General features: G+C 43.2%; 1 protein-coding gene across 1 annotated transcript; it reads left to right on the plus strand.

The window, feature by feature from the left end:
* The first annotated feature begins 783 nt into the window (after window positions 1-783).
* UBAP1 (ubiquitin associated protein 1) lies at window positions 784-27,684 on the plus strand. Its single transcript, XM_035100618.3, has 7 exons — window positions 784-971; window positions 14,844-14,884; window positions 17,433-17,557; window positions 19,703-20,623; window positions 24,460-24,660; window positions 25,425-25,526; window positions 26,441-27,684. The coding sequence occupies exons 2-7, from the start codon at window positions 14,851-14,853 to the stop codon at window positions 26,579-26,581; spliced, it is 1,524 nt and encodes a 507-aa protein (XP_034956509.1). The 5' UTR covers window positions 784-971; window positions 14,844-14,850; the 3' UTR covers window positions 26,582-27,684.
* The last annotated feature ends 172 nt before the right edge of the window (window positions 27,685-27,856 follow it).

Below are 27,856 nucleotides of genomic sequence, written 5' to 3' on the forward strand. Positions count from 1 at the left end.
CGGTGGAAGTGATGATATTCCAGCTGAACTATTTAAAAGTTTAAAAGATGATGCTGTAAAGGTGCTACACTCAATATGCCAGCAAGTTTGGAAAACTCAGCAGCGGCCTGAGGATTGGAGAAGATCAGTCTACATCCCAATCCCAAAGAATGGCAGTGCCAAAGAATGCTCGAACTACCACACAATTGTGCTCATTTCACAAGCTAGCAAGGTTATGCTTAAAATTCTACAAGGCAGGCTTAAGCAGCAGTGCAAGCTGGTCCTGCCACACCACTGGCAGGATTGACAACAACAGTAATGCATATGTTAATATTTTATTCTCTTGTTAATTGTGCTACCTTACATGTCCATTCTATATTGGAGTCCATGTAACAATGTTTTATTTTCAAATCTTTAGTTTCCCATTAATTAGATTGCTCTGAACGTGCACTTTATATTTGACTTTCTTCAGAAATATTTCGTTCTGTTTTATTTGAAGTTTTAATGTGTTGTAAACCGCTCTAAGATTTGTCTCCCTTTACAAATATAAAGCGGCATATATTGTATTTGTTTAAAAAGCAATAAACGTTTGTATTTAAAAAGCAGCATAGAAATAATAATAATAATAATAATAATAATAATAATTTCCTCCCTCCCCCCCCCGTTTATGGCAACAAGCGGCCGCAGCCAGCAAACCGGAAGCGCCTCTCGAACACTTCGGCTCTCGCTCTCTTCCGCGTCGCCTCATCGGCGTCCTGACGCCACGCGTCGCTGCCGGCCGGAGAGGGGGGGGCGTGTGCGTGCGAGCTGGCGCGCGTGCGCGTTGGGCGGGGTGACAAGATGGCGTCGCGCTGTTGCCGAGGCGGGTACGGAGAGGGGAGGCGGCTCGTTGTCGTCGTCGTCGCGGCCGCGGCCGGCGGGGACTTGTAGTTGGCAGAGCCGCGGGCGAGCGTGACGAGTACGAGTAGCAGCCGCAGCAGCCGTTATCCGGGGTGAGTAGGCCGGAGGCGGGGGCGGGGAGAGCGAAAGCGGCGGCGGCGGCGGCAGCGGTGGAGGTCGCCCCTCAGGTAGGGGGCGAGTGTCGTTGGGGCGACGCGCCTCTCCTCGCCGCTGAGGGGTGTGTGTGTGCGCGCGCGTCCTTCTGCGCAGCCGCGCTTTGGCGGGCGGGGTTGGGGAAGGGAAAGACCCCCCCCTTCCCGGGTCTGCTTAAGCAGGTGGGGATGAGCCCAGGCTCCCTTCGCTGCGCCCCTTGGGCGAACCTTTATCCCTGGCAGGGACTCGGGGGCTTCGCTTCTGCGTTCCCCAGGGTGAGCGGGAGAGAGAGCTCGGTGGTCGCGAGAGCCCTCCTGGCCTGGAAGGTCTTGAGTTCGGGTTCCGGCCGACATCAAGATCGCTGCCCCCTCCCTCCCCGCCCCTGGAGTCTGAACGCCTGCGGCCCCAACTGCACCCTCGCGGCCCGGTTTGTCATCCTCAGGTGGCCTTCACTGACGCTCAGTGCCTCTAACTAGCTAGCTATATAGGTTTACATTTAGATATATAGATACTCACACACACAAACAGTGCTTCACCCCCCCAAAATGTTTAGGGGGTACAGTACTTTCATTTTGACTCAAGGAAATCATCATTTTCTACAAAAGTACAAAGATTCACACAATGTTTTGAAATATGCGTAGCCCTGCGGCCTCCCAGAAAAAAGCTCTCTCTCTGTGTGTGTGTGTGTGTTTATGTCCCGCCTTTCTGGCGGTTGTTGCCTTCAGTTGGCTAAAGAGGGAGCGACTGGGTCCTCTTCTGGCAACAGTGGTCGCAGAATTTTGTTTATTATTGTACTTGTACAGTGGTACCTCGGTTTATGAACACAATTGGTTCCGGAAGTCTGTTCATAAACTGAAGCGTTCATAAACTGAAGCGAACTTTCCCATTGAAAGTAATGGAAAGTGGATTAATCCGTTCCAGACGGTCCGCGGAGTAACCGTTCATAAACTGAAGCGAACTTTCCCATTGAAAGTAATGAAAAGTGGATTAATCCGTTCCAGACGGGTCCGCAAAGTACTTAAACTGAAGCGTTCATAAACTGAAACATGGGTGTAATTGGTTCCAGAAGTCTGTTCATAAACTGAAGCGTTCATAAACTGAAGCGAACTTTCCCATTAAAAGTAATGGAAAGTGAATTAATCCGTTCCAGATGGGTCCGCGGCGTTCATAAACCGAAAATTCATAAACCGAGGTGTTCATAAACCGAGGTTCCACTGTATACTGCTCTTCATCTGTAGGTCTCAGGGCGGTTCACAGCATAGAAATACAAGATGAAGCACAACAAACCAACAATCCCCCCACCCATATAATAGGAATAGGAAAGAGGCCAGTTAAGGAGTGTGTGGGGAGGGTGAGGTGAAAAGTCGATCACTGGGGGGGATCAGTTTTTCAAGGCCAAAGCAAAGTTGTATGCATTTGTGTTCCATTCCGTCCAGGCTGGCATTCCTTCTTGAATAGCAATAGGTGACTCATGTTCCTTTGGCTGACGGATGGGAATTGTAGGGTTCAATCTACTTCACAGGGCTGTTGTAAGGAATGAAATTCTCCTGATTAGTCAGAGGCCTTCATGTTGCACTATCCTGCTCTGATCTTTAGAGCAGTCCTTAAGGTAAGCGGGACCTACCAGCTCTTGGTTGTGTGAGTTGGAACAACTTGAGTGACAGTTGCTTCTGTAAGGTGCCCTTCTGTGTTTGTGGCAGAGTGATATACAAGCAAACCAGTGATTTCCTGATTTGTAGCTCAGACTCATCTTGGTGACTAGCATATTCCAGTTCTGGAAAAAGATAATGTATTTTGAGTGCTTTGAACAGTGTAAGCTCTGTTTAAATGTCATTCATTGGCTGTTGCAATGCAAACAGCAACAGAAGTTCCCTGTTCTTGATAAGTAGTTTAAAGGAAACAACTCATTGGCCTCTGACTTGCATTTTGAGGGAGATAATGAGGGTGTACTTTGTAAGGATATTGTAGAGATTACCGTTCTCAGAGCAGACTGTAGAGCAGGTGACTAAGGTTGCCCAACAGAGGAGATGTTTATTTTATGGAGATATATTTGTCATATATATCCTGCCTTCTTCCAAATAGCTTAGAGCCTTAGACCAGTGTTTTAGCCCAACTACATTTCCTTTAGGTAGAGAGTTCAAGTCTTGCTCCTTCCCTTTGCTGAGCTTAATGGCTGAATTGACTTGACTGTGTGGAACACAGCGCTGTCACTGTTTAATGTAGAGTACCAGTATTTCAAAATATTCATTTCTCTTGAAGTGAGGAACTGCATCATTTGACAGGTAATAAATTTTTGGCTGATTTGTTCAAAGCAAATACTGTATGTGTATTTAGCAGTATATGCTTCTGGCTGCTTGAAGGGGTGGAGGGATATCACTACCTAACTTTGTTGGTGTTGGATTTACAGAGCTTGTGTGTCTTGAGGAAAAAAATCTCATTATTGACTGGTCAGATCCCAAAGTATATAAGCATTCTGCCATTTTAATGTGGAATCCTCTTCTCAAACATCCCATGTAGAGTAGCTTCACATGTGAAAAATCTCTTGGGTCACTTTATTTATTGGAAACCTTGCTCCTGTCTCTGAAACAATGGGAAACTTTGTTTTGTATGTGATATTCTCCAACTTTAATCCTCCAATGATCCCCCTATATCTTGAGTAGAGCCTAGCAGCACATTTTTAATACATGCTTAGGAATAAGCCCAGTTTAACATGAGGTCTCCATGTAAAACATGTACTGTATGGGACTGTGCTGTAACTAATACTACTACAGTATTTTCCACTCGCTTCAGAATTGGGAACATAGGTCACCATCTTTCTCAATACACTGTTGCAGGCTTTCATCCTTTCCGTTTTGTCTTTGGACTAGAATAATGCTTTCACTGTTCTCTGTAGGTAGTTTTGTCAGTTGTGTTTGCTTGGTATTCTGACTGGAAAGGCCTTTTTCTGGCCTGGGGTGGATTCCAGTCAACTCAAAACACACACGTACTGTGAGAGACATGGATCCCAGCGGAAGTAAATATTGTAACTGTTTTCTAATCAATGTCCATTATCAGTGAAACAGTGTAGTGGTTAAAGTGTTGGGCTAGAACTGGGAAAACCCAGTTTCAAATCCATTGAGAGGACCTGGGCAAGTCATATGCTCTCAGCCATACCTACCGGTACCTCACATACGGTAGCTGTTGTGAGCATAACTTTTGGGTGGCATGTGTGCTATCGTGAGCTCCCGCAAAGAACAAGATTTAAAATTAAAAGACAAGAGAATTCAGGTGAGGAATGCTGTGCTCTGATTGACTATAATAGGCTCTGTTCTTTTATTTTAATTTTTGAGTTTGCCTGAGGTGGGGAACTCTGTAGGTGATGACACCGTTAATTAGTGTGCAGCTGCAACTTCCTCTTACTGAGTCACAGTTACTTCATTTGGCATGATGTCTTCTCATGGGTTCCTTGCCAGTCCTTCAGACATAACCTTTAAAAAAATTAGCAGAGGTGATGATGAATGGGACTTTGTTTGGCACAATTAACATATTATATTAACAGGCTATATATGTACAGTATATTTAATTGATTTGTTATTTCTGTTATATTACATCTCTTTCCAGAGACCTCATGCTGACTTACATGGTACGTGCTCTCTCCATTTTGTCCTCCCAACAACTCTGAGGTAGATTAGACAAAGAGTGACTTGCTTAAGGTCCCACAGTGAGCTGTAAGGCTGAATAGTGATTTGAACCTTGTGCTCTGAATCCTAGTCCAACATTGTAAACACTAGTACACACTAGCTTTCCAAACTATGGTTATTTGGAGAATAGTAAAGTCAGTGTTAGAAACTGCTATAGAAAAGCTGGGAGCCAAATGGCTTCTGGGACCTGGGTTATGGGTGCCAAAACAGGATATTTAGCCCCCACTCTGGGGGTCTGCAACACTTCATTTATTATTTTGATAAGCATGAGTTAATATGCAATTCACTTTTGCATTGACACAAAAGTGTCAATGGTAACATTGTAACATACTTCAGCTTTCAAAACACTCTACAGTGGTACCTCGGTTTACGAACACCTCGGTTTACGAACACTCCTAACCCGGAAGTTCGTTAACCAAGGTGCCCGAGGCCTACTGAGCGCCCGATGCCTTCGGGGAGGCCGGGCCTTTGCTCTGATGGCTCCTGGAGGCCCGGAGCGAAGGCCCGGCCTCCCTGAAGGCATCGGAGCGAAGGCCAAACCTCCCCGAAGACACCAGAGCGCCCGATACCTTCGGGGAGGCCGGGCCTTGGTTCAGATGCCTCCCAGAGGCCGGGGAGCGCTTCCGCGACTGGGCTGCAGCCACGGAAGCGCTCCCCGGCCTCCGCGAAGGCATCGGAGCGAAGCCCCAGCCTCTGCGAAGGCATCGGAGCCAGGACTTCGTTCCGATGCCTTCGGGGAGGCCGGGGAGCGCTTCCACGACTGGGTTGCAGCCACGGAAGCGCTCCCCGGCCTCCGCGAAGGCATCGGAGCGAAGCCTCAGCCTCCGCGAAGGCATCAGAGCCGGGACTTCGTTCTGATGCCTCCCAAAGGCCGGGGAGCGCTTCCGCGACTGGGCTGCAACCACGGAAGCGCTCCATTAAATTGCTGCTTTAGGGGTTTTTTTCATCCTCTAGAACGAATTAATCCACTTTCCATTACTTTAAATGGGAAAGTTTGCTTCGGTTTATGAACAGACTTCTGGAACCAATTGTGTTCATAAAACCGAGGTACCACTGTACTCCTTATTGTTAAACTCCTTCTATCCTTAACATATACGGTACCTTGAGGCTTCAAATCTCATACATTTCAGTAATCTTTGAGTGTCAACCTGGTTCCAAAAATGGCACCCAGACTTTTTGAAGTGCTCACAAATAGAGAATCTTTTGGTGCAAAATGCGCCTGGCTCCCTGCTAATTTCAAGCCCTGACTAAAATTGGAGAAATGAATCTTCTCTTAAAACTAAGGTAGCACTTAGACCGGATGATAATGTGTGCAGCAAGAATTAATTCATGGCCTGAATAACTTTTCACTTTGCATTTATAGAAGATAGCCATGCAGATAAAGGGGGACGAAACATACTTGGTGATTCCAGCTAAGTCACACCTAGAGTAGACAAGTCCGTTGATTTCACTGGGTCTGTTCTGAGTATGACTGAGTTGAACATCACCCAATTTTATGCAAACATAATATTCTTGCAAACTAAGCAATGTACACTGCTTGCAATGCTGTTGTAATTTGATCTTCTGTAGAAAGTTAGGGGAATGCCGAGTATTTTGGCTTCCATCCTAAGGCTGGCATAATAAATAGCAAGCAAAAATTAATCTGAATCATGAGTGTTCTTTAACTTCAGATGTTAACATGAGTGCTGTCTTGTGACAACTTTTAAAAGAAACATTTAGACTGAGGTTTTCAGATAGGGAAAATGCTGTCACGTGTTCTTCTGTGGGATGATACTTACTTTTAAAGATGTTGAAGAGCTTCAGGAATTAAAAGGACTCTGAACATTTTCAATCCTAACATTGTTTACCTGAAAGGAAGGTCTATTAGTGTTCAGCACAGCTCACTTAATTCAAATGTGTTGAGGGTTGGAGGTATAAATCTACATGATACTATGACAGCTAGGGCCTTTCCAATTGTCCATGTGGGCAGTATTAAGTTGCAGGACATTAGAAACAGAGATGTAAAAATGTGTTCTTGTTGATGTTAAATCCTTGACCTGGTACACATTGATTAAAAGATTATTAAATGGCGCAAGTCTCGCTCTGAAGTCAGCCGAACACTGGTAAGAACACATAATAGTGCTTCCTATGTGGCAGTGTGGGCTGCAAAAAGGTTCATTTTGCAGCTTGCATTATGTTCTCTAGTAGCAGGCCAGGGGAGTTACCTTGGATAGTCTGGAGGTTGCTGACCCCCAGTGTGGGGGAGGGACCTCTGAAGCCCCATGAAAACCCACCGTGACCAACTAGCTACACATATTGATGATAAAGTCGCTTGACTTCAGAGAGCCCTTGACTCTTTGCTTGTTGCAGCTCCGGTTGAAGTACCCAGTGGCACTCTTGAGAACGGTTTGTGGAATCATTTTCACCTTAGGCAATGAGCTGATGTGGCCAGGTTGGCAGTGGCAATGTGTCTGACCACATGCCCTCTTGACCTCTATGCCTCCTGGCCTATCAAATCTAGCAGAGTGGGGCTGGCTGATGGTTAACACTTGGTTATGTGAGGGGGTGGTCCCTGCTCCATTGAAAGAGGCAGTGGTGCAACCGCTCCTGAAAAAACAAGCTCTGCGCCCTCTGGGTTGAAAGGTGCTGGAGCAGTTGCAGGCATTCTTGGAAGACACATATTACCAGTATCTAGATCCTGCAGGGTTCGAAATGAGCAGGGCGCCAGGTGCTTTTTGCCCCTAAAGATTAACCATTTGCAAGCACTTCAAAAAGTTTGGGTACCATTTTTTGCACCTCAAGGATTACTGAAATTATGCGATTTGCAGCCTCGAAGTATATATTAAGAATAGACAATATGTTAAGGAATTTAACAATAAAGAGTACAGTGTTTTGAAAATTGGAATTTTTATTGGAAACACCAAATTAAACATGAATTAACAATTTCTGTTAAAATGTGATATTAACAAAGAGTCACTTACATGAATTAATTCATGCTTATTAAAATAATAAAAAGTGTTGCTGACACACACACACACACACCCGTGACAACTCAAAATTTTGTTTTGGCACCCACAACCCAGGTCCCAGAAACTATTTGGCTCCTAGCTTTTCTATCCCAGTTTCTAACACTGTTCAAAATAAGCCAGGTGCATTTTGCACCTGACTATTGACCACTTGCAACTACGGTAGGGCTGGGTGATATATCAAGTAAAGATGCCTGGATGGTGCCTGAGCCTGACATCTCCACCATCTGGAGGTACATGCCTGGGGATCATTGCATCTTGACTGTTTTCACACACTAATACCAGATTCTGTAGAATTCTATCAGTTATATTTTATGTCACCATTAAGAAGTAGGAATAGACCAATATTTTTGTGAACTGTCCCTGGATCAAGTAACTTCTTTTTTAAGTTCTCAAATCTCTTAACCTAGCTCAAGGTTGTCATCTCAACTAGCCAGATGTTTAACTGATAATTGATCACAGTCAGTCCTAGTGATGTTAAATTCTCGAGAATAATCTTTTGGAGAATATTAATGAGAATTTTAGAGATTTTCATTTAAAATAGGAGAATATTCATTTTAATGCATTGAAAATGATATAATTAGTTAATATACATGTTTATTCATGGGTAAACCTGTTCAGATGGCAACCAAAAACTACAGTTACAGTATTACGGTACTTTTATTCAGTGGGGCAATGCAGTGAAGGTTTGATACAAGTAAATTCATAGCTCTTACACTTAATAACTGTTTTGGTGACTAAAACACAGCTTGATAAACAAAACTATATGCATACATATAAAAAAGAAGCCATTAACATTAAATATATGATCATTATATGATCATATATTTCAGAAATGTCAGTCTCTGGTAAATGGCACCTTGTACCACTGAATGTCACTGCAAAAACCAGTTACTGGCATCAAATAAAAATATAGAAACGCCAACTGTTTAAATCAAGGCCACCTCACATGCTGTTACACATAATTGTATAGGCCTAGGTAATTTAAGTGTATAAAGCATTAAAACTACTTTCTGTTAAAAAAAAAATCACACTGTATGTCCCAGGATATAGAATTGCTAAGAATAAGATCACACCAAAATAGAAAAAAGGCTATTACATATAGTTAAAATACATATGAATTCAAATGTTCATCAAATTAAATGAGTAGCATTTTAAAAACTAAAAAAAATATGTTTTCTGTAGTTCACATTTCAGAACTGCCAATGGTGAATGACACAATGCTCAGTAATGTAATAGGATTTTTTTTTTTTAAAAAAAACATTACTCATTACTTACACTGGCAATATCACAGCTTGACTTATTATTTACTAGATTTTTTAAATGTGGGTTGTAAAACTGGTTCCTGCATTTACAGTTTGTGGAAAACATTCTCCGGAGAATTTTCTAGCAGAGAATATTCTCACCTCACATCACTAGTTAGTCCATCAAAATGTCAACTAGACATTCCATTTTGGCGACTTGGTTCAAGGAGCCATATGGTGCCTAGCTAATATATTTGAGTTTTCAACACTGGTTGTGGGATCAGTTTCAGCTTATGCTGCCAGCTGAGCTTTATTCTTTCTTACATGGATTATTGTTTTGTGCCATTTAGGTGTAGCCCGTGTGTGTGTGTGTGTGTGTGTGTGTGTGTGTGTGTGTGTGTGTTCTCAAAGTAATAATGTTACACATACTTTGAGAATGAGTTACTGAACCCAATGACAGACAGCAGTTACTTATTATGGTAGAAGACTGTTCTACCCTGTAGCTGTGCTGTGTTAAAAATTGGACTTGCTTCAGCTGCCAGAAAATCAGCCTGGATGAAGGCTGCTTGGTCCTCTGAGCCTTGTCCCCACCATTGGGGGTTTGGGGGGGGAGGTACAAATGTTCCTTTTGTACGAAGAGAAGGCAGTGGATTGATAGGCGAACATCCTGTCAACATCATCCTGTGAGTAATTTGTATGAATGGGCAAAACTACTGGTACCTTTTAATGATCTGGAAAATCTTTCGATGATTGAGAGGATGGATATTATTGCAGACTATCTTGGAATAGTCTTAAGTGTGCAATACCTTTTAATGTAACTCTTTGTTACAAGGGCAACACAAGAAGACCGTGGCAGGGTTCGTTGTGCCTTATTGCAAATCAAAATTCCAGCTGCCTTAAAAAAACACAACAACACCATCTTTGCTGTTCATGTGTGGTCACTTCTCACCCTAAATTTTCTGTTCCAGATTTTTGTTGATCTTGATTGGGTATCCTTGCAGTCACTACCGTAGTGGACATCAACAACTTTGACCAGAACCCCAAAAAAGGTCAACAACTTTGACTTTCCTCCCTAAAAAAAGCTCAACAACTTCCACCTGAAACCCCCCCCCTGAGTAGATCACTGCCAGTTTTTATCCTCTGAGTAGATCACAGCCTCCTGGGCGTTGGACGTCCCTGTATTGACCATCCCAGTAAACTGTGGATATATCATATTTGTCCAACAGGAGAGCTATTTTTTATTTAACAGATTTATAAACTGTCTCATAGCCAAAGCTATTGAAACAGTGTACAATAAGATAATCTACAAGTAATATATATTTTTAGAACAATAAAAACCATTGCTACAATTATAGAATTAATATTTCACTAAATGACTGGGTCACATTTCTGGGAAGGGCTTCTTAAACCAAAATGTCTTCAGTAGCTGCCTAAACATCAAGATGCTAGGTGCTGGTCTAATTTTGGCTGGTAACTGATTCCAGAGGCCTGGAGCTGCCACAATAAAATACTGTACCAGCTTATAGTGCAAACCAAGTGCACCTCTGAGACATGTGGCATTCTCAGCAGTGCCCCATCTGATGATATAGAGGCCAAAATCATTTAGGTAACCTGACGCCAAGTTGTTTGCCTTGCCTTGCACCCTTCATTTATTTAGGAGTAGAAATCCACTTACTGTAGCCAAATGTACTGTACTTGATTCCCCAGTCTTAAGGGAAATACTGTTATTATATCACTACTGAGAACTTTGGGGGCTTATCTACTATGTGAGAGGCAGCTGTGCTGCAGTGTTTTTTTCTTATTCTGGTCACAAATTTCCTGTGGAGCAAACTTAAGAGTGGCTGGAACAGCACACCCTTTGGTTCTCTAAGAACTCCAGTTGTCTGCACGTGGTCATGAAGCATGGGATTTATAGCCTTGGCTATGGCACACTGGGCAATTCAGTCAGATTGGAAATGTTCAGTGGACAGGGATGGGATGGAGGTGGCATGCAAGAACAGGGAAAGTATTGGCATGCACTAATTGGCATCATTTTGGCCGTCAAAATGACCTTCCGCATGATGCCCACATCTTTAGGCCCTTTGGGGGAAAAAGCTTATGCAAATTACTTTGTATAGCAATAATGAAAGAGCCCTATATGTTGAGACCCAATGTTTATCTGGTCCTGTATTTTTTTTTACAACATCAGTTACCCAGCTATCATGCCTCTACAAAGCTTATAAGTAGGGCATGAAAGCCACAGATCTCCCATAGCATTTGTGTCTCCTTCTGATATCTCCCTCTGGGGGGTTACTGTTACTTATTAGGCCCAACTATTGATAGTGTGATATCCAGGATCCTAGCCCTTCTTAGCTCTATTTTGTAAATTGTTTGCACCTGATTTGTGTTTCCATTAAAATACTAAGGGAAAGCGGGCTGGTTAATTTAAGGGAACTGTGCATTAGCTTGTGATGATGTGTGTTGTCTGCTTAATTCTTACTGATTTGCAAAAGCTGCTATAGTATGAAAGATAAAGGCTGGCTTATTATATACACCTCATTGAGGCTGAAGGTGAAAGATGGTAATTAGTATGGAATTGCATAGTTGCATGAAGACAATAAAAATGTATGACTTAATGTTCCCTGAACGAAATCCAATTACAGGTTAAACGTATAACAGAGAAACTGAAAATTAAATGCTTGATTTAATGTGTGAGAGAAATATGAGGCAAACCTATTTGGGCCTGCATGTGAGCAGGGAGAGATGTAGAGGTGGTACTTAAGGGCAAAATGAGAACTTCAACAACTGCAGGATTCCTCTCCCTGAATTTGCTTCCAGCATACAAAGCAGAGTGGGGGTAAGAGAAGTTGCAGACAGATTACAGGTTAAAAGCCACTCTCTATCGGCCTCACTTCTCCCGAAGATCTCTTTCAGCCATTTAGGTCCTCTTTGACCAGGAAACAAAGTACTGTACTGTATTGGAGCTATTCTAGAAGAATGCAACTGAGAGAAGAGTTACAGAAGGATAGTGGCAAGTGAGAAAAGGCTTAGAAGGGTGCTTCTCTCCAAGGACCCCAGGCTTTCTCCTTATTAGGTTTAAATATGCTCTTTTTCATACAATAAAGCTACTTTTGATTTATCTTTGTTGTCCCAAGTCTTCAGTAGAAGTACCACCAGGTTAGCCACCCCAGATCTATGCATTAAAAATTCTATGGTTCATTTTCATTAGGTTTATCTTTATGAGATAAAGCCAATTTACTCCCATTTACAGAACTGGGCTTTCCCATGGTCATGCAATGAGCTCATGGCAGAGGAAGGGCTTTTAAATCAGGGCTTGACCTGTTCTTAAGTCCTAACAAATCTACTTCAGGCATGCTGAAGTCACATTGTAGTCTAAAACATCTGGAGCAGGGTTGGCAACCTAAGGTCCGGGGGCTGGATGCGGCCCAATCGCCTTCTCAATCCAGCCCACGGACGGTCCGGGAATCAGCCTGTTTTTAGATGAGTAGAATGCATCTCTGGGTTATTTGTGGGGCATAGGAATTCGTTCATTTTTAATTTTTTTCAAAATATAGTCTGGCCCACCACATGGTCTGAGGGACGGTGGACTAGCCCACGGCTGAAAAGGTTGCTGACCCCTGATCTGGAGAGCTGCAGATTAAGGAAGGCTGCTGTTCTTTCTAGACCACGCTGGCTGTCAAAAAATTCTGTTTTGAATCGGGGTCCTAAGAGTAATGGTGAGGGATTTTGCATCCTTAGGAAATGCTTCACAAATGTTGCTGCTCTCCAACAGCATTATGTTCCATGTGACAGAGAGAGAAAGATTTGCAAGCACTCCATTTTTATATACGGTACATGGATAGTTGCACCACTTGTCACAATAGAGGTATCAGTGCGTCTTTTCCAAGCTGCTTTAAAAAAACATTTCTCCCCCTCAACCTTAAGGTCTGTGTTCTATGAAGTACAGCTGTTGTGACAGTAGTGTGTAATAACAGGTACAGTCAATGAAAGATCAGATAAGAAGAATATTTGCATCAGCTACAGTAGTAGCTACTAGCTACTAGCAGTAAAAAAATTTTTTAAAAAAATGTACTGAAGATAGTACAGAATATGTATACAAAATACATTTTGGAGGTTTGCATTAATAATCAAATAACAGATATTACACTAATTGCCCCTGCTCATTTTTTGCAGCTTTGCTCTCACTTGAATGACAATCAATGAAAGGTATTCTATAGTCCAAGTCCGTACTAAATTGGATCTGGTTTATAAGCAGGGCAATTTGGGAAAAATGGGAAAACTTGCTCCCCACCCTGTCCTGATTCATTCAGAACTGCCTAATTTCAGAGGAGTCTCCTGTTGAATCACTGTGTAAGAATAGGTGTGGACATAACTCTGTTTCAAACTTGAATCTGTTGAGTCCTTTATACCAGAGAGAGAGTATTGTGTGTAGATTTGTTTGGGGTTTATCAGGTTTTTAAATCTTCATGTCCACTGGATTTATTTTAATTTATATTTATTAAATGTATATACCACCCTTCATCCAAAGATCAGAGGGCAGTTTACAGCATTAAAATTTATTTGCATAAAAGTGAATGTCTTTTGAGTTTACATTTTTGTCACTCAGGATATGGCAGGATAAAACTAAAGAGTATATTCTTCTTTGTGGTAATACACAGAAAACAAAAGCCCAAAGGAATGCTGTGTCATTGTTCTGACACAGATTTCAATACAGTGATAATTTCACATGACTTAACATTTTTCTTTCGGCTGAAGCCAAGTGGTTGTGCTTTGTCCCAAAACCTTCATTTTTTTTGAGAGAGAGACTCCTTTTTCATAATCCCTGTTCAGTTCTAACATGTGTCATGCCCCAGTAATGTCAGGGACTTAACTCATCCTTTGATTTAGTTATGCCTCAGGTAATTTGGGGGAGGAGGGTGTTGCCGTGTCCATGTCGAAAATACTCTTCAGAATACGGTACTGTACCTTGGATTGTCTTTAAGTGAAAGTGCCACTGCCTGAGGTTTTCTGTTGCTGGTAAAGAATAGGAGCAGTTTTGTTGCAACAGGATCTCCTCCAGGTAAGGCCAGGCCTTGAGTTAGAGAGATGTGCATGTGTGGAAACACTTTTGGAATACCCAGCACCTCTGTAAGATTAGATCAGTAGCATCCAGACTTGCAGATTCTGATCATACTGAAAGTGAAGCCTTTAGGCTTGAAGTTTCCTTCTGTCTGCCAGGTGTAAGCTGTGTTGTGGAACGAGTATGTTTGTATACCCTTGGACGTTAGATTGTTGAAGGGGCAACAGACCTACCCTTGCTTTGCTGATAATTGATACTGACATTTGACAGTTTGTGGCGTAGAGGTTGTGCAGGGGAAAGGGCTGTTGGGTATAGATTGGGGGGGTCTTGATAAACTAACACTTCATGGTTTCTTGCAGTCATTTCTTCTGGAGAAGCTGTGGATTTCCTGATTGTACACTAAAAGTTATGCTAACATGCATGCACAAATAGTATAATTGGGATCGCAATATTTTTGGTGCAGAGTTTGGAGAGGACTGTAGTAGGGAATGGAGTAATAGCAATCTGAGCAGTCACAGTGGCAAGTTTTTTCACGAAACTTCCAGTGGCCAAAGGAGGCACATTCCCGCCCACATAAGGCCCTCTCCTCAATTTTGTTTCTGATTCTCATAACCCTTCTGCACATTTTTTAAAAAAACAAAAACTATGATAAGTAGGATCTAAATTTTTGTGCCAGATCTTAGGTGTGTAGAACACAGGGGACTCTGTTGATAAAGAAGGTTGTGTTACCTGTCACATTAAAAAAGCTGAACTAATATTTACAGGATGACTCCACTGGATGGAGAGTATGTGTTGGAGGTGTGATGATGCAAGGTCACTAATGCTGTTTCAAAATGTCTTTCAGATTCTAAATGGCTGCTCCGAAGTCAAGGTCCGACTTTCATGGTAAGTGAAATGTGTCTTTTGTTTCAGGTGTGGCAAGGGGAGGCTGCCTTTCTAAAGATAGGTTAGGGTGTTTCTAAGCATTTGGATAAGAAATAATGTGAAGGTATTCATGGAATAGCTAGCTTCGTTGTTTTTAAGCATTTACACAGAACTTTTCAGGTACACGGTGTCCCAAAGTGGTGTACAGAATGTTGAAAATGAAACTGTGCCAACAAATAGATCTTGAAAAATAAAGTTTAACTGGGCACTGTAATGATAACTGATGGTGACAATTCAGCTCCACAGGGGGTGAGTTCCAGAAGTTTGGCACCACAGCAAACAAGGCCCTTTCCTGGGTCACCCCTACTTATAACAGAGTTGAGATCTGTAACCTGAGATTTGGTGAGGATCTCTGGTCCCCAAAATAGTAGTATTGACTCGAAGGCATTCCCTTTTGACTAGGGACCTGACAATAGTAGGTTCAGTCTGGTCAGGGGTCAACCTAAAAATAAGCCATCTTCAGATAAGCAATTAAGCTAGTCTTTAATGGGCAGCCTTAACCTGGAAGAAGAAAATGTAGCAGGTTGGAAGGCAGAGGAGAAAAACAGGCTGTGCTCCACTTGGTGGGGGAGGGGTGATGGTTGTGCGTAGACACATAGCCCTTGTTGTGGTTTTCTACCCTGTGGCTCTTGCTGAACAGTGCCTCCCCCCCCACCCCCGATGTGATTCCAAGTTGACAATACAAAATTTTCACCTAAAGGAAGCTAATTATGACATAAGAGAGCTTTGCAGCAAGCACGGCTCTGGATAGTTCAAGCTGTGACTCTGCATACAAAAAGAAGACTGCAAGCTGAACGGCACAGATATCTTCTTTTGTCCTACTTGTACAATGCACTAAGCATTCGCTGAGATAAATATTTCCCCCTTCAGTGCAAACACACACCTTCTCCCTCCCCGACTAATGTCTGTACTTTGCCTAATACCAGGTGTGAGTGATCAAATCCGCTAGCATATTAGAACCGCAAATCCATTCACTCTTCTGTTCTTCTGCCACAATTTGTTTGCTGATTTTAATCTGTCCGATTACCCGAGACCCTTTTAAATTACTGAGATTGAACATGGGGTCTTCTTCTGCGAGCAAAGCACATGTTCTACCACTAATCTATGCAGAAACTGGACTTATGAGCTGTGGGACTCCTGTGATTGCCATCCTGTGTCAGCTCTGCCAAGGGAAAATTCATTGGTGGGGGACGACTGTAACTGGAAACATCCTGAGAAGAAGGAATATGGCACACATGCCTTTTATTTCGGGGACTTCTTCACCAGTTGTGCATTGTCACCTAGATGCGTCATATTTGTTCAGGACTGTCTCAGGTGGCCTCTTTTGCACATAAAAAGAATCTGTACTAAGGTGGTCACTATGTATAAAAGGGGTGTGGTGTAACTGACCAAGTAGAAGTAGAAAGGAGGAACTATTATTGTTCATTGTAGTGAAGTGTCTACAGCGCCAGATAGGTGTTTTGGGAAGTCTTTACGCAAATGTTGCTCCTTTGTCCAAGAAGGTATTTCAGTTCTGAAGCGTCCCCCCCCCCAGCAATAAGCATTATTTGTTTAAGCCTTTGAGACCTAGCTTTCTCCTTTTTTTGCATTCTCTTTGTTTTCTGTGCCTCCCTCCTCTGTTTTCCATAACACTGTATGACCAAGGCATACAGTGTAAGTGCAGAATACTGAGCAGTGCACACTGAAGATATTGAGTGGCTGCATGGCTGTGGGGAAGATGACTCTTGTGTTGGTTCTCCCGCATGCGAGTTTATGCAGGGTTACACTGGCTACTTAGATAGCAGCCGGTATGGGAGATTCCAAGATGCTCAGAGCATCTTGTTTTTGTTATTTCAGACTTGGACTTTGAATTGGGAAGCAGGTGCTCTCAGAGAGTAGACAGGATGGGGCCCAGATGGACCAATGGTCCGGCTTGGTGCAAATATATCCAACATGCATGCACCTTCCAAGCTGATCCCCTGAATCTGTTGCTCTCCCCTTTGGTTCCTGTTGGCTCTTCTTGCTTGCATAATACCATGAACTTTCCCTTCCCTGCCTGATAATATTGGACAGTGCAGCAATATGAAAAATAGGCTTGGGATGCCAGCAGCTGTTGGAAGCAGGTGTGTGAGCTCAAGGTGCCTGGGAACCCCATTAAGCCCATCTCCCATCTATGGAGGCTGCTTAACTGAAGGCATCTGCTGCTGACTATTATATAGGTGCCTAATACTATAAAACATGAACTTTCAAGCATAAAAATAGAAGGCGATTTCTAACTAAAACTGCTAGTGTGGTTATTTTTATCAGTGTTCAGGGAAATTAGGATGAAGCAGTTTTTGGAAGGCTTTTGCAGAGCCATACACTGTGTCACATTTGAATTGAATATAACCCCCGACAGTCATTTGCTTGTCTGTTGGTTTCAGACTTTTAAAGGCTTGCTGTTACTGGGGATTTGGCCTAGATGGACAAAATGGGGTTGTATTGACTGACAAATGCAAAGTCACTGATGTGTTTCATTCCCTCTCTTTAGGGTCCTTCAGTTACCTCGATGACGTCCCGTTCAAGATAGGAGACAAGTTCAGAGCACCAGCCAAAGTTGGCTTGCCCATTGGCTTCTGTTTGCCTGACTCTCCACAGCTTGTAAGGGAAGCCCAGGTAAGACTTGCTTGTTTTGTACAGGGTTGCAATAGAAAGTCGTCTACAACTTGTGGAGGCTTCCTTCTGCATAAGCATACTCAGGACTGTGCTTTTAGATAACAGATTATTCTGCATTAACCTACTATCCATGATTAAAAGTGTTTCACTCTGAACAACTAAAGCAGGCCCCTCTTTTGTTAACTGCACTGAAACGATTGCTTCTGGTTCCCTTAAAATAGATTTGGGAAGTTTGTCAACACCTGCCCTGTGCCTGCTTTAATCCATCTCAAAGCCAAATAAGGAGAAGTAGGTTCTGAAGCAAGCTCAAGTCATCAATGCAACATCCACCTTTGTTAACCAACAGCAGAAAATTATTATTGAAGATAAGGAAGAAGAACCGCTTCCCTTGCTTGATTTAAGGGTGTTCTAAAAGTTGCTAGAAAAGGCTTTGTCTTCACAGCTGGTTGATATTGGCCTCACTTAACCTTTGCATACTCTTAAGATAATACATTTAAGGGTTTTAATCCTGTTCCTGGTGAATGTTATCCAGTAACACAGGGGGAGTCTGCCTTATTATTTCTGTATATTTTTTTAAAAAATAAATCCTTACATGCTCTCAAGAAGCAAACAGCAATTTCAGGTCATTTGGAACGGACAACTCTGAAAGATCCCCTAGGTTTAAAAAATAAATAAATCGTGGAGTAGAAGAAGGTTTTAAAAAGAGGGAATTATTTCTATTTAATAACTTAATATTTGGTTAATATTTAATAAAAGAAGTATACAATATTGAGTATAATTCATTATGATTATAATGAATAAAAATTTGCATTTACTGGCAACCAGAGTACTGCAAAATGGTCCTGCTTCATCTGGGCCTCACCTTTATCATGTAAATGCACAAGTGAAGAAAATCTCTGCTGATCCCAGCTGCTCTTATTTTTTCCTTAATATGTTTGACCACAAGGTTCCAGTTACTTAGCACTTCTTTATCACCCCCCTCCTTTTCTCCTAACATTGCTATAGTTTAATCATTCCCACTTGTCCCCATAATCTCATAATTAATTCTATTTTAGTTGGGTTTTGGCTTTTCTTCCAGTATGTGGCGTATAATATTCGGTTTGATTAGATTATTTAATTTCTGTGCCATTTAATATATTAAAAATATATCTAAGTGGTGAACAAGCAGAAGAAACAACAAACAGCTTGACAAAATATTACAGAAATACATAGTTGCATATAAAATATTACACTAATATAGTTGCTAATACATATATAAATCAATATCAGTTCCTTTTCCTTCTGACACACTCTTCCTCTCAGCCTCTGGGTTCTCACCCAGGGTTGAAACAAATTCTCAGCTCACCCATAAAAGTCCCACAACAAGAAGAGTTCCTGGAAACAGCAGTCATCACCCTAGTATCTGTTTGTTTGTTTGTTTTCCGCCCTTCATCCTAAGGCCACAAGGCAGATTACAGCATTAAAAGCACAACATTAAACATTGGGCTGTCTGTCAGTATGCTTTATATATATGTATTTATCATTCATAGATGTTCTGTAATTTGTTTTTAACGTTGTACACCCCCATGGGATATTTATTTGGTATATAAATGAAATGTTGTAGGTCCTAAGAACATAAACCTCAAGTGTAAAGAGGTGCCCTTTCAGCATCCTCCAAAAGCAGTATAATGAAGGCGCAGAAGCACTTCTGTATCTGGTACACTTTCACTCTTCTGTGCTTCACGTTGGCTCTTCGTTCTGTGCAACGTATCTTGACATCTCACAGCCCGTAACAGGTACGGGCAACTGTGGTGATTCTTCTCTCCCACCCTGACCAAGCTGCCATGTTAGCATAGGCTAAAATTTTGGGGGGACAAACTGGAGTGTTCATCCTCGGGTTGGTAGTAGGTCCCAAATTGCTTATACACTTAGCCATGTCATTAGAGTGTGTGACATTGCTAATTCTCCTTAGTGTCTCAGCAGCCTTTGGCATCATTGCTCACAGTATCCTTCTGAAAAGGTTCTTGAAATTGGAACTATTGGTTCCTCAGTAGTTCCATTCCTAATTTGGCAGGGGTTGATTTCCAAAGTAAGCTTTGGAGAAGATGTGTTTTCCAGTTCCTGCAGCTCTTTCTTACCTTGTTTTGTGTTTTCCTCTCCCCCCAGTATGACTTCTCCTTGGAAAAGAGGACTATTGAGTGGGCTGAGAACATTAAACGAATTCAGGCTGCCCAGCAAGAGGCTGAGCAGAGGGCTGAGGAGGCCCTAGCAAATAAAAAAGCAACCTTCGAGGAGCAGAAGCAAGCAGGCTTCCCGGATAGCGGCTGCCCAGAGAACGCTGTGCCGCCTCCCATGAACCCCATCATTGCTAGCCTGCATCACAACTACATCCTCATTCCTACCCCTGCCAACAGCAGCACCGCAAAGCAGAAAGTTCTGAGTCCACCCCATGCGAAGGCTGATTTCAACCCAGCAGATTTCGAGTGCGAGGAAGACCCCTTTGACAAACTGGAATTAAAAACACTCGACGATAGAGAGGAGCTGAAGAACATTCTGCAGCTCCATGTTGGTACTCCGGGGCCAATCATGGCCCAACTTCTAGACAATAGCTTGCCCAAAGTAGCACCCGAGTCTGTATTACAAGACCAGGAGGTCTTGGCGTCCTTGGAAAGGGCCAGTTTGGACCTCAAGCCCCTTCACAAACCAAATGGTCTTATCGCTTTACCGCAGCTGGGGGGTTGTGAAAAGATGTCCCTGTCTTCCAAAGTGTCCCTCTCACCCGTGACGTCGGTGAGCAATATCAAGTCGCTCTCCTTCCCGAAGCTTGACTCGGACGAGGGCGACTTGCAGGCAGCAAAGCTGGCAAGCACGTTCCCCGGCCCAGCCTGCCTTCGCAACGGCACTCTCCTCAGCTCGTTGCAGAGCAAAGCCAGCGAACTGAATGGGCATCATGTGGCAGGGCTTTCTGACCTCAGCGTGGACGGTGGCCCAGAGGCACAGACGTTGCCCCCCACATCCAGACTGCCTTCCCTACCCAGCTCAGTAGCATGTACAGATGAAATTCCAGTGCTCACCACAGCCACGGTGGTAAGTTCCTGCGCAACTGAAAATGTTGCTTGATGTGGGCAGGGGAGGGAAAGGCTGGGTTGGGCCGCAGCTGGCTAAAATAACCCAAATCACATTTAGATGCCTTGTTGCCATTCTGTTGCTGTTAGGGTGATCGATGCGTTGTATTGCATGGGGGTCTACGGCAAGTCTTCCTTCCTGCACCTAATGCCTACAGATGGCCTTATGTTCAGTATTTTTGTGTTTTTATACTGTAAACTGCCCTGTGATCTTAGGATGAAGGGCAGTATATGAATACAATACATAATAAATTCATGAAGGCAGCCCTGTTTAGGGAAGCTTTTAATGTTTGATGGATTTCTGTATTTTAGAATTTCTGTTTTGTTGGAAGCCGCCCAGAGTGGCTGGGGGAACCCGGCCAGATGGGCGGGGTATAAATAATAAATTATTATTATTATTATTATTATTATTATTATTATTATTATTATTATTATTATGAAAGCAAGTGTGCACCCCTTCCCTCCATAGCAGCTGTTCTGCCATTGATACTGCTTGGCTAGCATAGTATTTTTGCAGAACAAGCTAGTGAGGGTTGCTCTGGTTCAGATTTAGTTGGCAGTGTGGCTGAATGTACAATCTGGTGCATTCCATGGCTTTCCCTGTGGATGGCTATGCAGTCTGTACCAGGGTGTGCGATGGAAACTAATTTCTAGGAAGCTGGGCATCTTTAAAGCCTAAAATACAGGCCCCCCCCCCGGTTATGCAGGGGTTACATTCCAGGGCCCCGTATGCATAAGTGAAAATTGAGTCAGTGGGTAGCATCCTTTTAAAAGCCTCTAACACCTGTCTGTTCCTGCTCTCCAGCTCTCTCACTCCACAACTCTCTCTTCAACCAGAGTTGAAGCTCTGGGGCTGGTTGGAGGACATGCAGAAAAGCAGCTGCTGCTCCCATGCATGTGTCAGCTGCTAGGCAGGGAGGCTGAGCAGCCTTTAAAGCGCCCCACTGTGCCGCAGGTCTCCTTGGGAGTTCCTCCGCCCTTACCGAAGTCCTCTTTGGGCTCTGGGAAGGGTGCCCTTGCAAGCTCTTTCATGCCGTTTTCTGGTTTGAATCTATTTTTTTATTCCCTGGCATCACACGTATACATGGTCATGCATGATTCAATCAAGCTGTTGTGGGCTAGGGCCCTTTTCAATATGAAGTTGGTTCTAGCATACGAAAACTTATTATACCATAATAAAATTGGTTAGGCCTTAAGGTGCCACAAGACTTCTTTTCATGTAAAAACAAAAACAAAAAAACCTCGGCCCCTTGGAGAGGGCATTGTTAGCATTTGCAGAGCAAGCTGAAATGTTGTAGTGACTTGAGTATATTTCCCAGTAGAGATTATCCTGATTCTTGGCCTGTGTGGATTAAGCATAATCCTATTGCGCATCCTGGAAGTTATTTTTACATGGCTTCTTCCTATGATGAGTCTCTGAAATGTGAGTTCTGGCCATGCAGGTATGAGAGTACATTTGTAACTTTCCCTGCAGCAGAGTCTCTTGCTTGTTCTTGCCTTAGTTGTTACTTTCCTCTGGGTTTTGTTTTAGGAAATCCCTTTAAAGGGAATCCTCCTTTTTGCAGGACCTGCTTTTTCTCCAGCTGCTTATCTCTAGCGTGTAATTGATTCTGCCTGTCTTGCTGGCATGGCAAAAGCTGGCAGTATGCCTAGCTATACAGGGGCTTTGTCTAGTTTATGCTGAACTGTGTTTGCCTTTAGGGAAATCTTGAAACAAGACAGTCAGGTTGGGAGAGTACTTGGTCTCCATAAATGTGTTCCCAGGTTAGTTCTTCTAGGTATGCTTACTACTTTTTTATGGGTTTCCTGGCAGGTAAATGGTAAATAGGCCAGCTCATTAGATTTTTTTGTTTTACATTGGCAGACTAAACAGGGATCCCTCCCAAATGCTGTCATTCAAGGATGAATTGATTTCAAGAAAGTTGACTTTTAATAGCAAAGGATTAAAAAGAGCAATGCAATTTATCGATAGGCTCCCATTTTGAAAACAATACGTTCCAACTAGTTGCTCTGCAACTAGAACATACTTGGAAATAGGACTGGGCGATATATCAATATATCGTCCAAAACCGGTTTGAAGTTCACATTGTGATAACTGTTTCATAATATTTGACCTGGCAATACATTGTGAATTGCAATGTGTGTGTGGGCTCTTAGCATCAGCTGAACATTGCAGTCTATCACAATGTCTGAAATAAGGGTGGAACTATGCAGAGGCGAACAGGACTATGTTCTGGTAACTGCTACTACTTAGGGGTCTAAAACAGATAAATGACGATATTATCAGTCACCACCACTGCAACTGAAGCCGCCTCCCGCTGCTGCCACGAGGCCTTGCAGGTTGTCTCTCCTAATGCTGACACATCGCACGGCAAGGCCTGCGAGGTCACCACTGTTTCTGCCACCACTGCTTCTGCCGCCAAGCAGGCCTGCTGGCAAACCCAGATTATTTGTATTCACTATGACTCATCGCCATACTCTGAATACCACAATTTGGTATCCAAGCCCAAAACCATGAGTCCTGTTTGGATGCATTTTGGCTTGCCTGCTGATGAAACTGTGTAGTGATTGGTATAATTATTTATCCATTTTAGATCCCTAAGTAGTAGCAGTTGCCAGGACATTGTCCTGTTTGCCTCTGTGTAGTTCCTTCCTTATTCCAGATATCATCTCCGCTCCTCCACATGCAGCTGCTGGGTGACCTTGGGCTAGTCACACTTCTCTGAAGTCTCTCAGCCCCACCCACCTCACAGGGTGTCTGTTGTGGGGGAGGAGGGGAAAGGAGATTGTTAGCCGCTTTGAGACTCCTTCGGGTAGTGATAAAGCGGGATATCAAATCCAAATCCAAACTCTTCTTGATATATCGATATATCACGATATTCAACTGGTGATATATTGCGATACTGAAAACCAATATTGCACAGCCCTGCTTGGAATTAGATTGTGTCTTAAAGTTAACACAAAGCAGCCTTGTATGCAAGTACTTGATCACAAGGAATTCCATAGCAGCAAGCGAGTGGGCTGGAGAAGGAGGGAAGCCAGCTCGCTTGGCTTCTGTGCTTGGCATGGAAAAAAAGGAGCTTCCTTTCTCTGGCCTGCATGGAAATGCAACAGGCTGCTGTAGGGGGAAGGGGTGGCTGGCTTTATCCTTTGTAGCAGTATATATCATTCTGTTCTAGCCACCAACAGGGACTTGTTTGCCATGCACTTGTCATTCTGGTTTGGCGAGGATATGAAATCAAATGTTGCCGGGAGGGGCTGTCTTTCTTGGGCTCACTTTTTTCTGAGGTAATGAGTCTTGCTGTGGCTTCCTGTCCAGTTATTAGCCAGGCCAAGATTAGCTTTAGACCTGGAGGAACCTCTGAGGCTTTCATGTGGTTCTTGGAGGAGCTGTGCATGGAGCCCAAAAGTACTTATTGTATTAGACGACTGGGTGTATAAGACGACCCTCAACTTTTCGAGTTAAACTATAGAGTTTGGGATATACTCACCATATAAGAAATATGACCCGGCATATAAGACGACCCCCGACTTTTGAGAAGATTTTCCTGGGTTAAAAAGTAGTCTTATATGCAGGAATATACAGTACCTATAACTCTCCACCTTTTGTTCTTGAGCTCTTGACTATTATTTTGCCCACAGAGGAGGGGCTTGACCACAGATCAATCACATTCTATTATTGTCCAATGGTTCTTAAGGGTTTATAGGAAAGACTTCTGCACTGACTTACATTGAGACTGCAGCATCCCAGTTTCTCTCTCTTCCTGAAAGAGGTTTGTTTCCCTCTTGTTCAACTAGGTAACTCACCAAAGTTTCCTGACGTCTCAAGTGCCCAATACCACCAGCTGTGCAAAACGGCCTGGCGGCTCCACGTATGTCAACATGCTGCAGGCCCTTTCCTCTAGTGAGCGGCAGTGTGTTGAAACTGTTGTCAACATGGGCTATTCCTACGAGGATGTCCTGAAAGCAATGAAGAAGAAGGGCCAGAACATAGAACAGGTAAGAGGAATCTTTTCCCTGCTTAAGCAAGCCAGGAAAAGGAAGTGAGACTGGATGAAAGCCAACTTTGGCCTTAGTTTGGGTTTTGAATGGTAGATGCTCTACAATGTCTGAAAGGATGTGGGTTGTAGAGTCTTGCATCCTATACATCTTGGTAATACTGGGCCCAAGAACCTATGGTGCTCAGGCAAGGGAAGGGGGTGCTTGGGGCAACAGCTAGCCACAAAATATTTCAGACCTTAAGACTATGGCCATATTAGTTTGCTTTCATTATGTCTGTGATGTGTTCTTTGTAGCCAATTGGACTTAAAACAATCTCTGAATTGTGGAGACTGAGAGAGGGCATCATAACTCAGTGGTAAAGCTCATGTTTTGCTTGTAGAAGGTCCCAGGTTTAGCATTTCAAGCCAAAGGAACGTGGGTGCCAGAGATTGGTAAAAAAAACCCTGTTATCTAAATCCTTGGGGAGCTGCTGTCAGTCAGAGTAGATTCTCCTGGGCTAGATGGAGCAGTGGTCTGACCTGGTATAGCGCCATCTCTTTGTACTAAAAAAATATCAGTGCAGGTGTGATTTTGCATGGCCCAAGCAGGTTTGTTTGTGCAGCTTCTCCCTCCTTTAGCTTTTCATGTGGATAACCTGTCACTAAGATCCAGTGACAGAAACACCCGATAAGCTTCAGATAATTGTTAGAAAAGGGTTGTTAGTGGGATCAGGCTTGCGGAGCAACTGCCTCAGTTCCTTTCTGTCCTGTTCCTCCTTGTAGGTCCTTGACTACCTGTTTGTCCATGGGCAGCTCTGTGAGAAGGGCTTTGATCCACTCCTTGTAGAAGCTGCTCTTGAAATGTATCAGTGTTCAGAGGAGAAGGTGAGTTTTCGGCTGCTGGATGTACAGTGGTGCTGTAGAACCACTCCCGTGATTCAGCTTAATCATGCGTGCTTGGCTTGCTAATCTTACTGGTGCTGGTCTTTGACTGTAGTGACTGTCAAATCCTCTGGCTTGTATTCTGAATATCAGGAACAGTTGTCTTGCACTTGTGACTCTTTCGTTGTAATCATCCTTCGGCTCCCCGCCAGCTTCATCCCAGGCTCAGGGTGGAGCTAGGGTCTGGTGCCTTGCATGACAACATCTGAGGAAAGGAGCACCACGGTAGAAATCCTGTTCCCCATTTCAGAAACAGGTGTACCTTGTGCTCTAGCTGGAACTGATAATAACCACTTCCCACCACCTGGGTCTTAAGTGTGACAGCGCTGGATCCAGGAGTACACCAGACCATAGTTCTGTTCCATATGAGGGATTAAGACTCAATCAACAGGCATCACACCCCAATTCTTGGATATGAGAACCACCCACCAGGAGTGCTTCGGTCTTGTTAGGATGCAGCTTCAGTTTGTCACCCTCTTCCAACCCATTGATACCTCCAATCACTGGATCATCTCCAATAGTGGTTTCATTTGGTTCAGATGGTATCCACTGGCTTCATATAAATTTATCTTAGCTGTGTAATGCCCAGGTTGTTAAGAACTGTCTAACCTAGGAGATCCGTCTGGCTCTTAATTAATTGTATTCTTAAGTGTCTTTTAATTGCTTGGATGCAAATTCTTAAATGTCATGTCTTGGAAGTTCTTGCATGGGGCTCTACTTTTCCGTGGCTACTCTTTAATCATGGAAGACTGATCCAGAGATGCTCAGTAGGATATAAGTAATCTTCCTTCCAGATGGGGGTCTCTTCCTAGCATGCTCTTACAGATGTCCTCTTCCTTTTTCTTTCTTTTTCATAGACAACAGAACTTCTCCAGCTAATGAGTAAATTTAAAGAAATGGGATTTGAATTGAAAGACATTAAAGAGGTTTTATTATTACACAACAATGACCAGAACAATGCACTGGAAGATCTAATGACCCGAGCAGGAGCCAGTTGAAGAGTGTGGGAAGGAGCACAGACATTGCCCTGCTCACCAGACCCTTTGCCGCCGCCATCATGTGGCTCTCCCTGCAGGCATTGGAAGGAGGACAGCACCGCAAGGATCCTGCCTTTCCCAGATGCCGAGAGAGCTGGGGGAGCAGCTCTGTGGGCACGCATCACTCCAGGGTGCTATTCCCAGCGGAGAGACCCCAGCCCACGTTCTTCGATTAAAGTTTAAGTGTCCTTTTCCTAAGTTTCCTTTTTTTGGCTCGGCCACGGAGAATTTTGACTGGAGTTGTACATAGTCAGACCAGGCTAGTTGTATTTCTCCCCATCCCACGTCTTGCACTGGACTCAGCCTGGCTCTGAAACGAACAATGCTTTGGCTCCTTGAAGCTGCTTTCATTTGTGCGTCTGCTTCTACTGAAAACATTTGACCCTTGGTCAAGATTAACACAAGTCCACCTTTAGTGCAATGGAATTTCAGTTTTATTTGGTGGAGGGGGGAGGCTTTGGTTGAAGGTTAGCGTGTAATTTAAGTGTGACACTGGTTCTGAAACTGCCTCTATGCATACAGAGAAGCTGCATTGCTTCCTTTTCTGGTGTTTTGGCCCTGGCTGCCCACACGCTCTGGCTAGTGTGCTTGAACAGATAAGTTCTCAGAACAGGTAAGCTGTGAAACCCCACCTGGACCCCTTGCCCAATGGCTGGTTTCTGAAGTCTGAGGAAGAGACTTGAACCTTTTGGCTCTACTGTCCTCCCCAGACTGGTTGGTTTTATTATTATTATTATTTAAGCAGAGACCCATCTGGGAACTCGACTACTCCATTAGTTTAAAATAAACACAGTGTGAAATTGGAGGTCTGTCTTTCAAGCACTTTCTTTTTAATATTCACTGCATTAGTTCCCTTTTTTCCACACTGCTATAGTAATCATTAATCTATTAACATCTAGTAATAGAAATCAGACTTTTGGTTTTGATAGTACAATAGTGTATTATGTTGTACATGGTTAAAAGATCTAAATACATAAAAAAATATAAGCAGTCTTGATATTTGGAGTAAATTGCTAAGTATTTTGGTTCTGCAGAAAGAGATACTAATAAAACCTTAAAATGTGGCTGGTGGTCTCCTGCTCTAGAGCTTTAGCGGTAGGGAAAAGAAACGGAATGAATCTGGAATGGTTATAAATCTCTGATAACTCTAGAACATCTTGTATCTGAGTTTCAGGTTTGGAAAAATGTTTCCAACTCTCCAGTGAACATACCTACACTAATCTCCCCCCCCCCCAA

The sequence above is a fragment of the Zootoca vivipara genome, chromosome 10, assembly GCF_965207765.1.
Source record: "Zootoca vivipara chromosome 10, rZooViv2.hap1.1, whole genome shotgun sequence".
In the NCBI taxonomy this organism is placed as follows: Eukaryota; Metazoa; Chordata; class Lepidosauria; order Squamata; family Lacertidae; genus Zootoca; species Zootoca vivipara.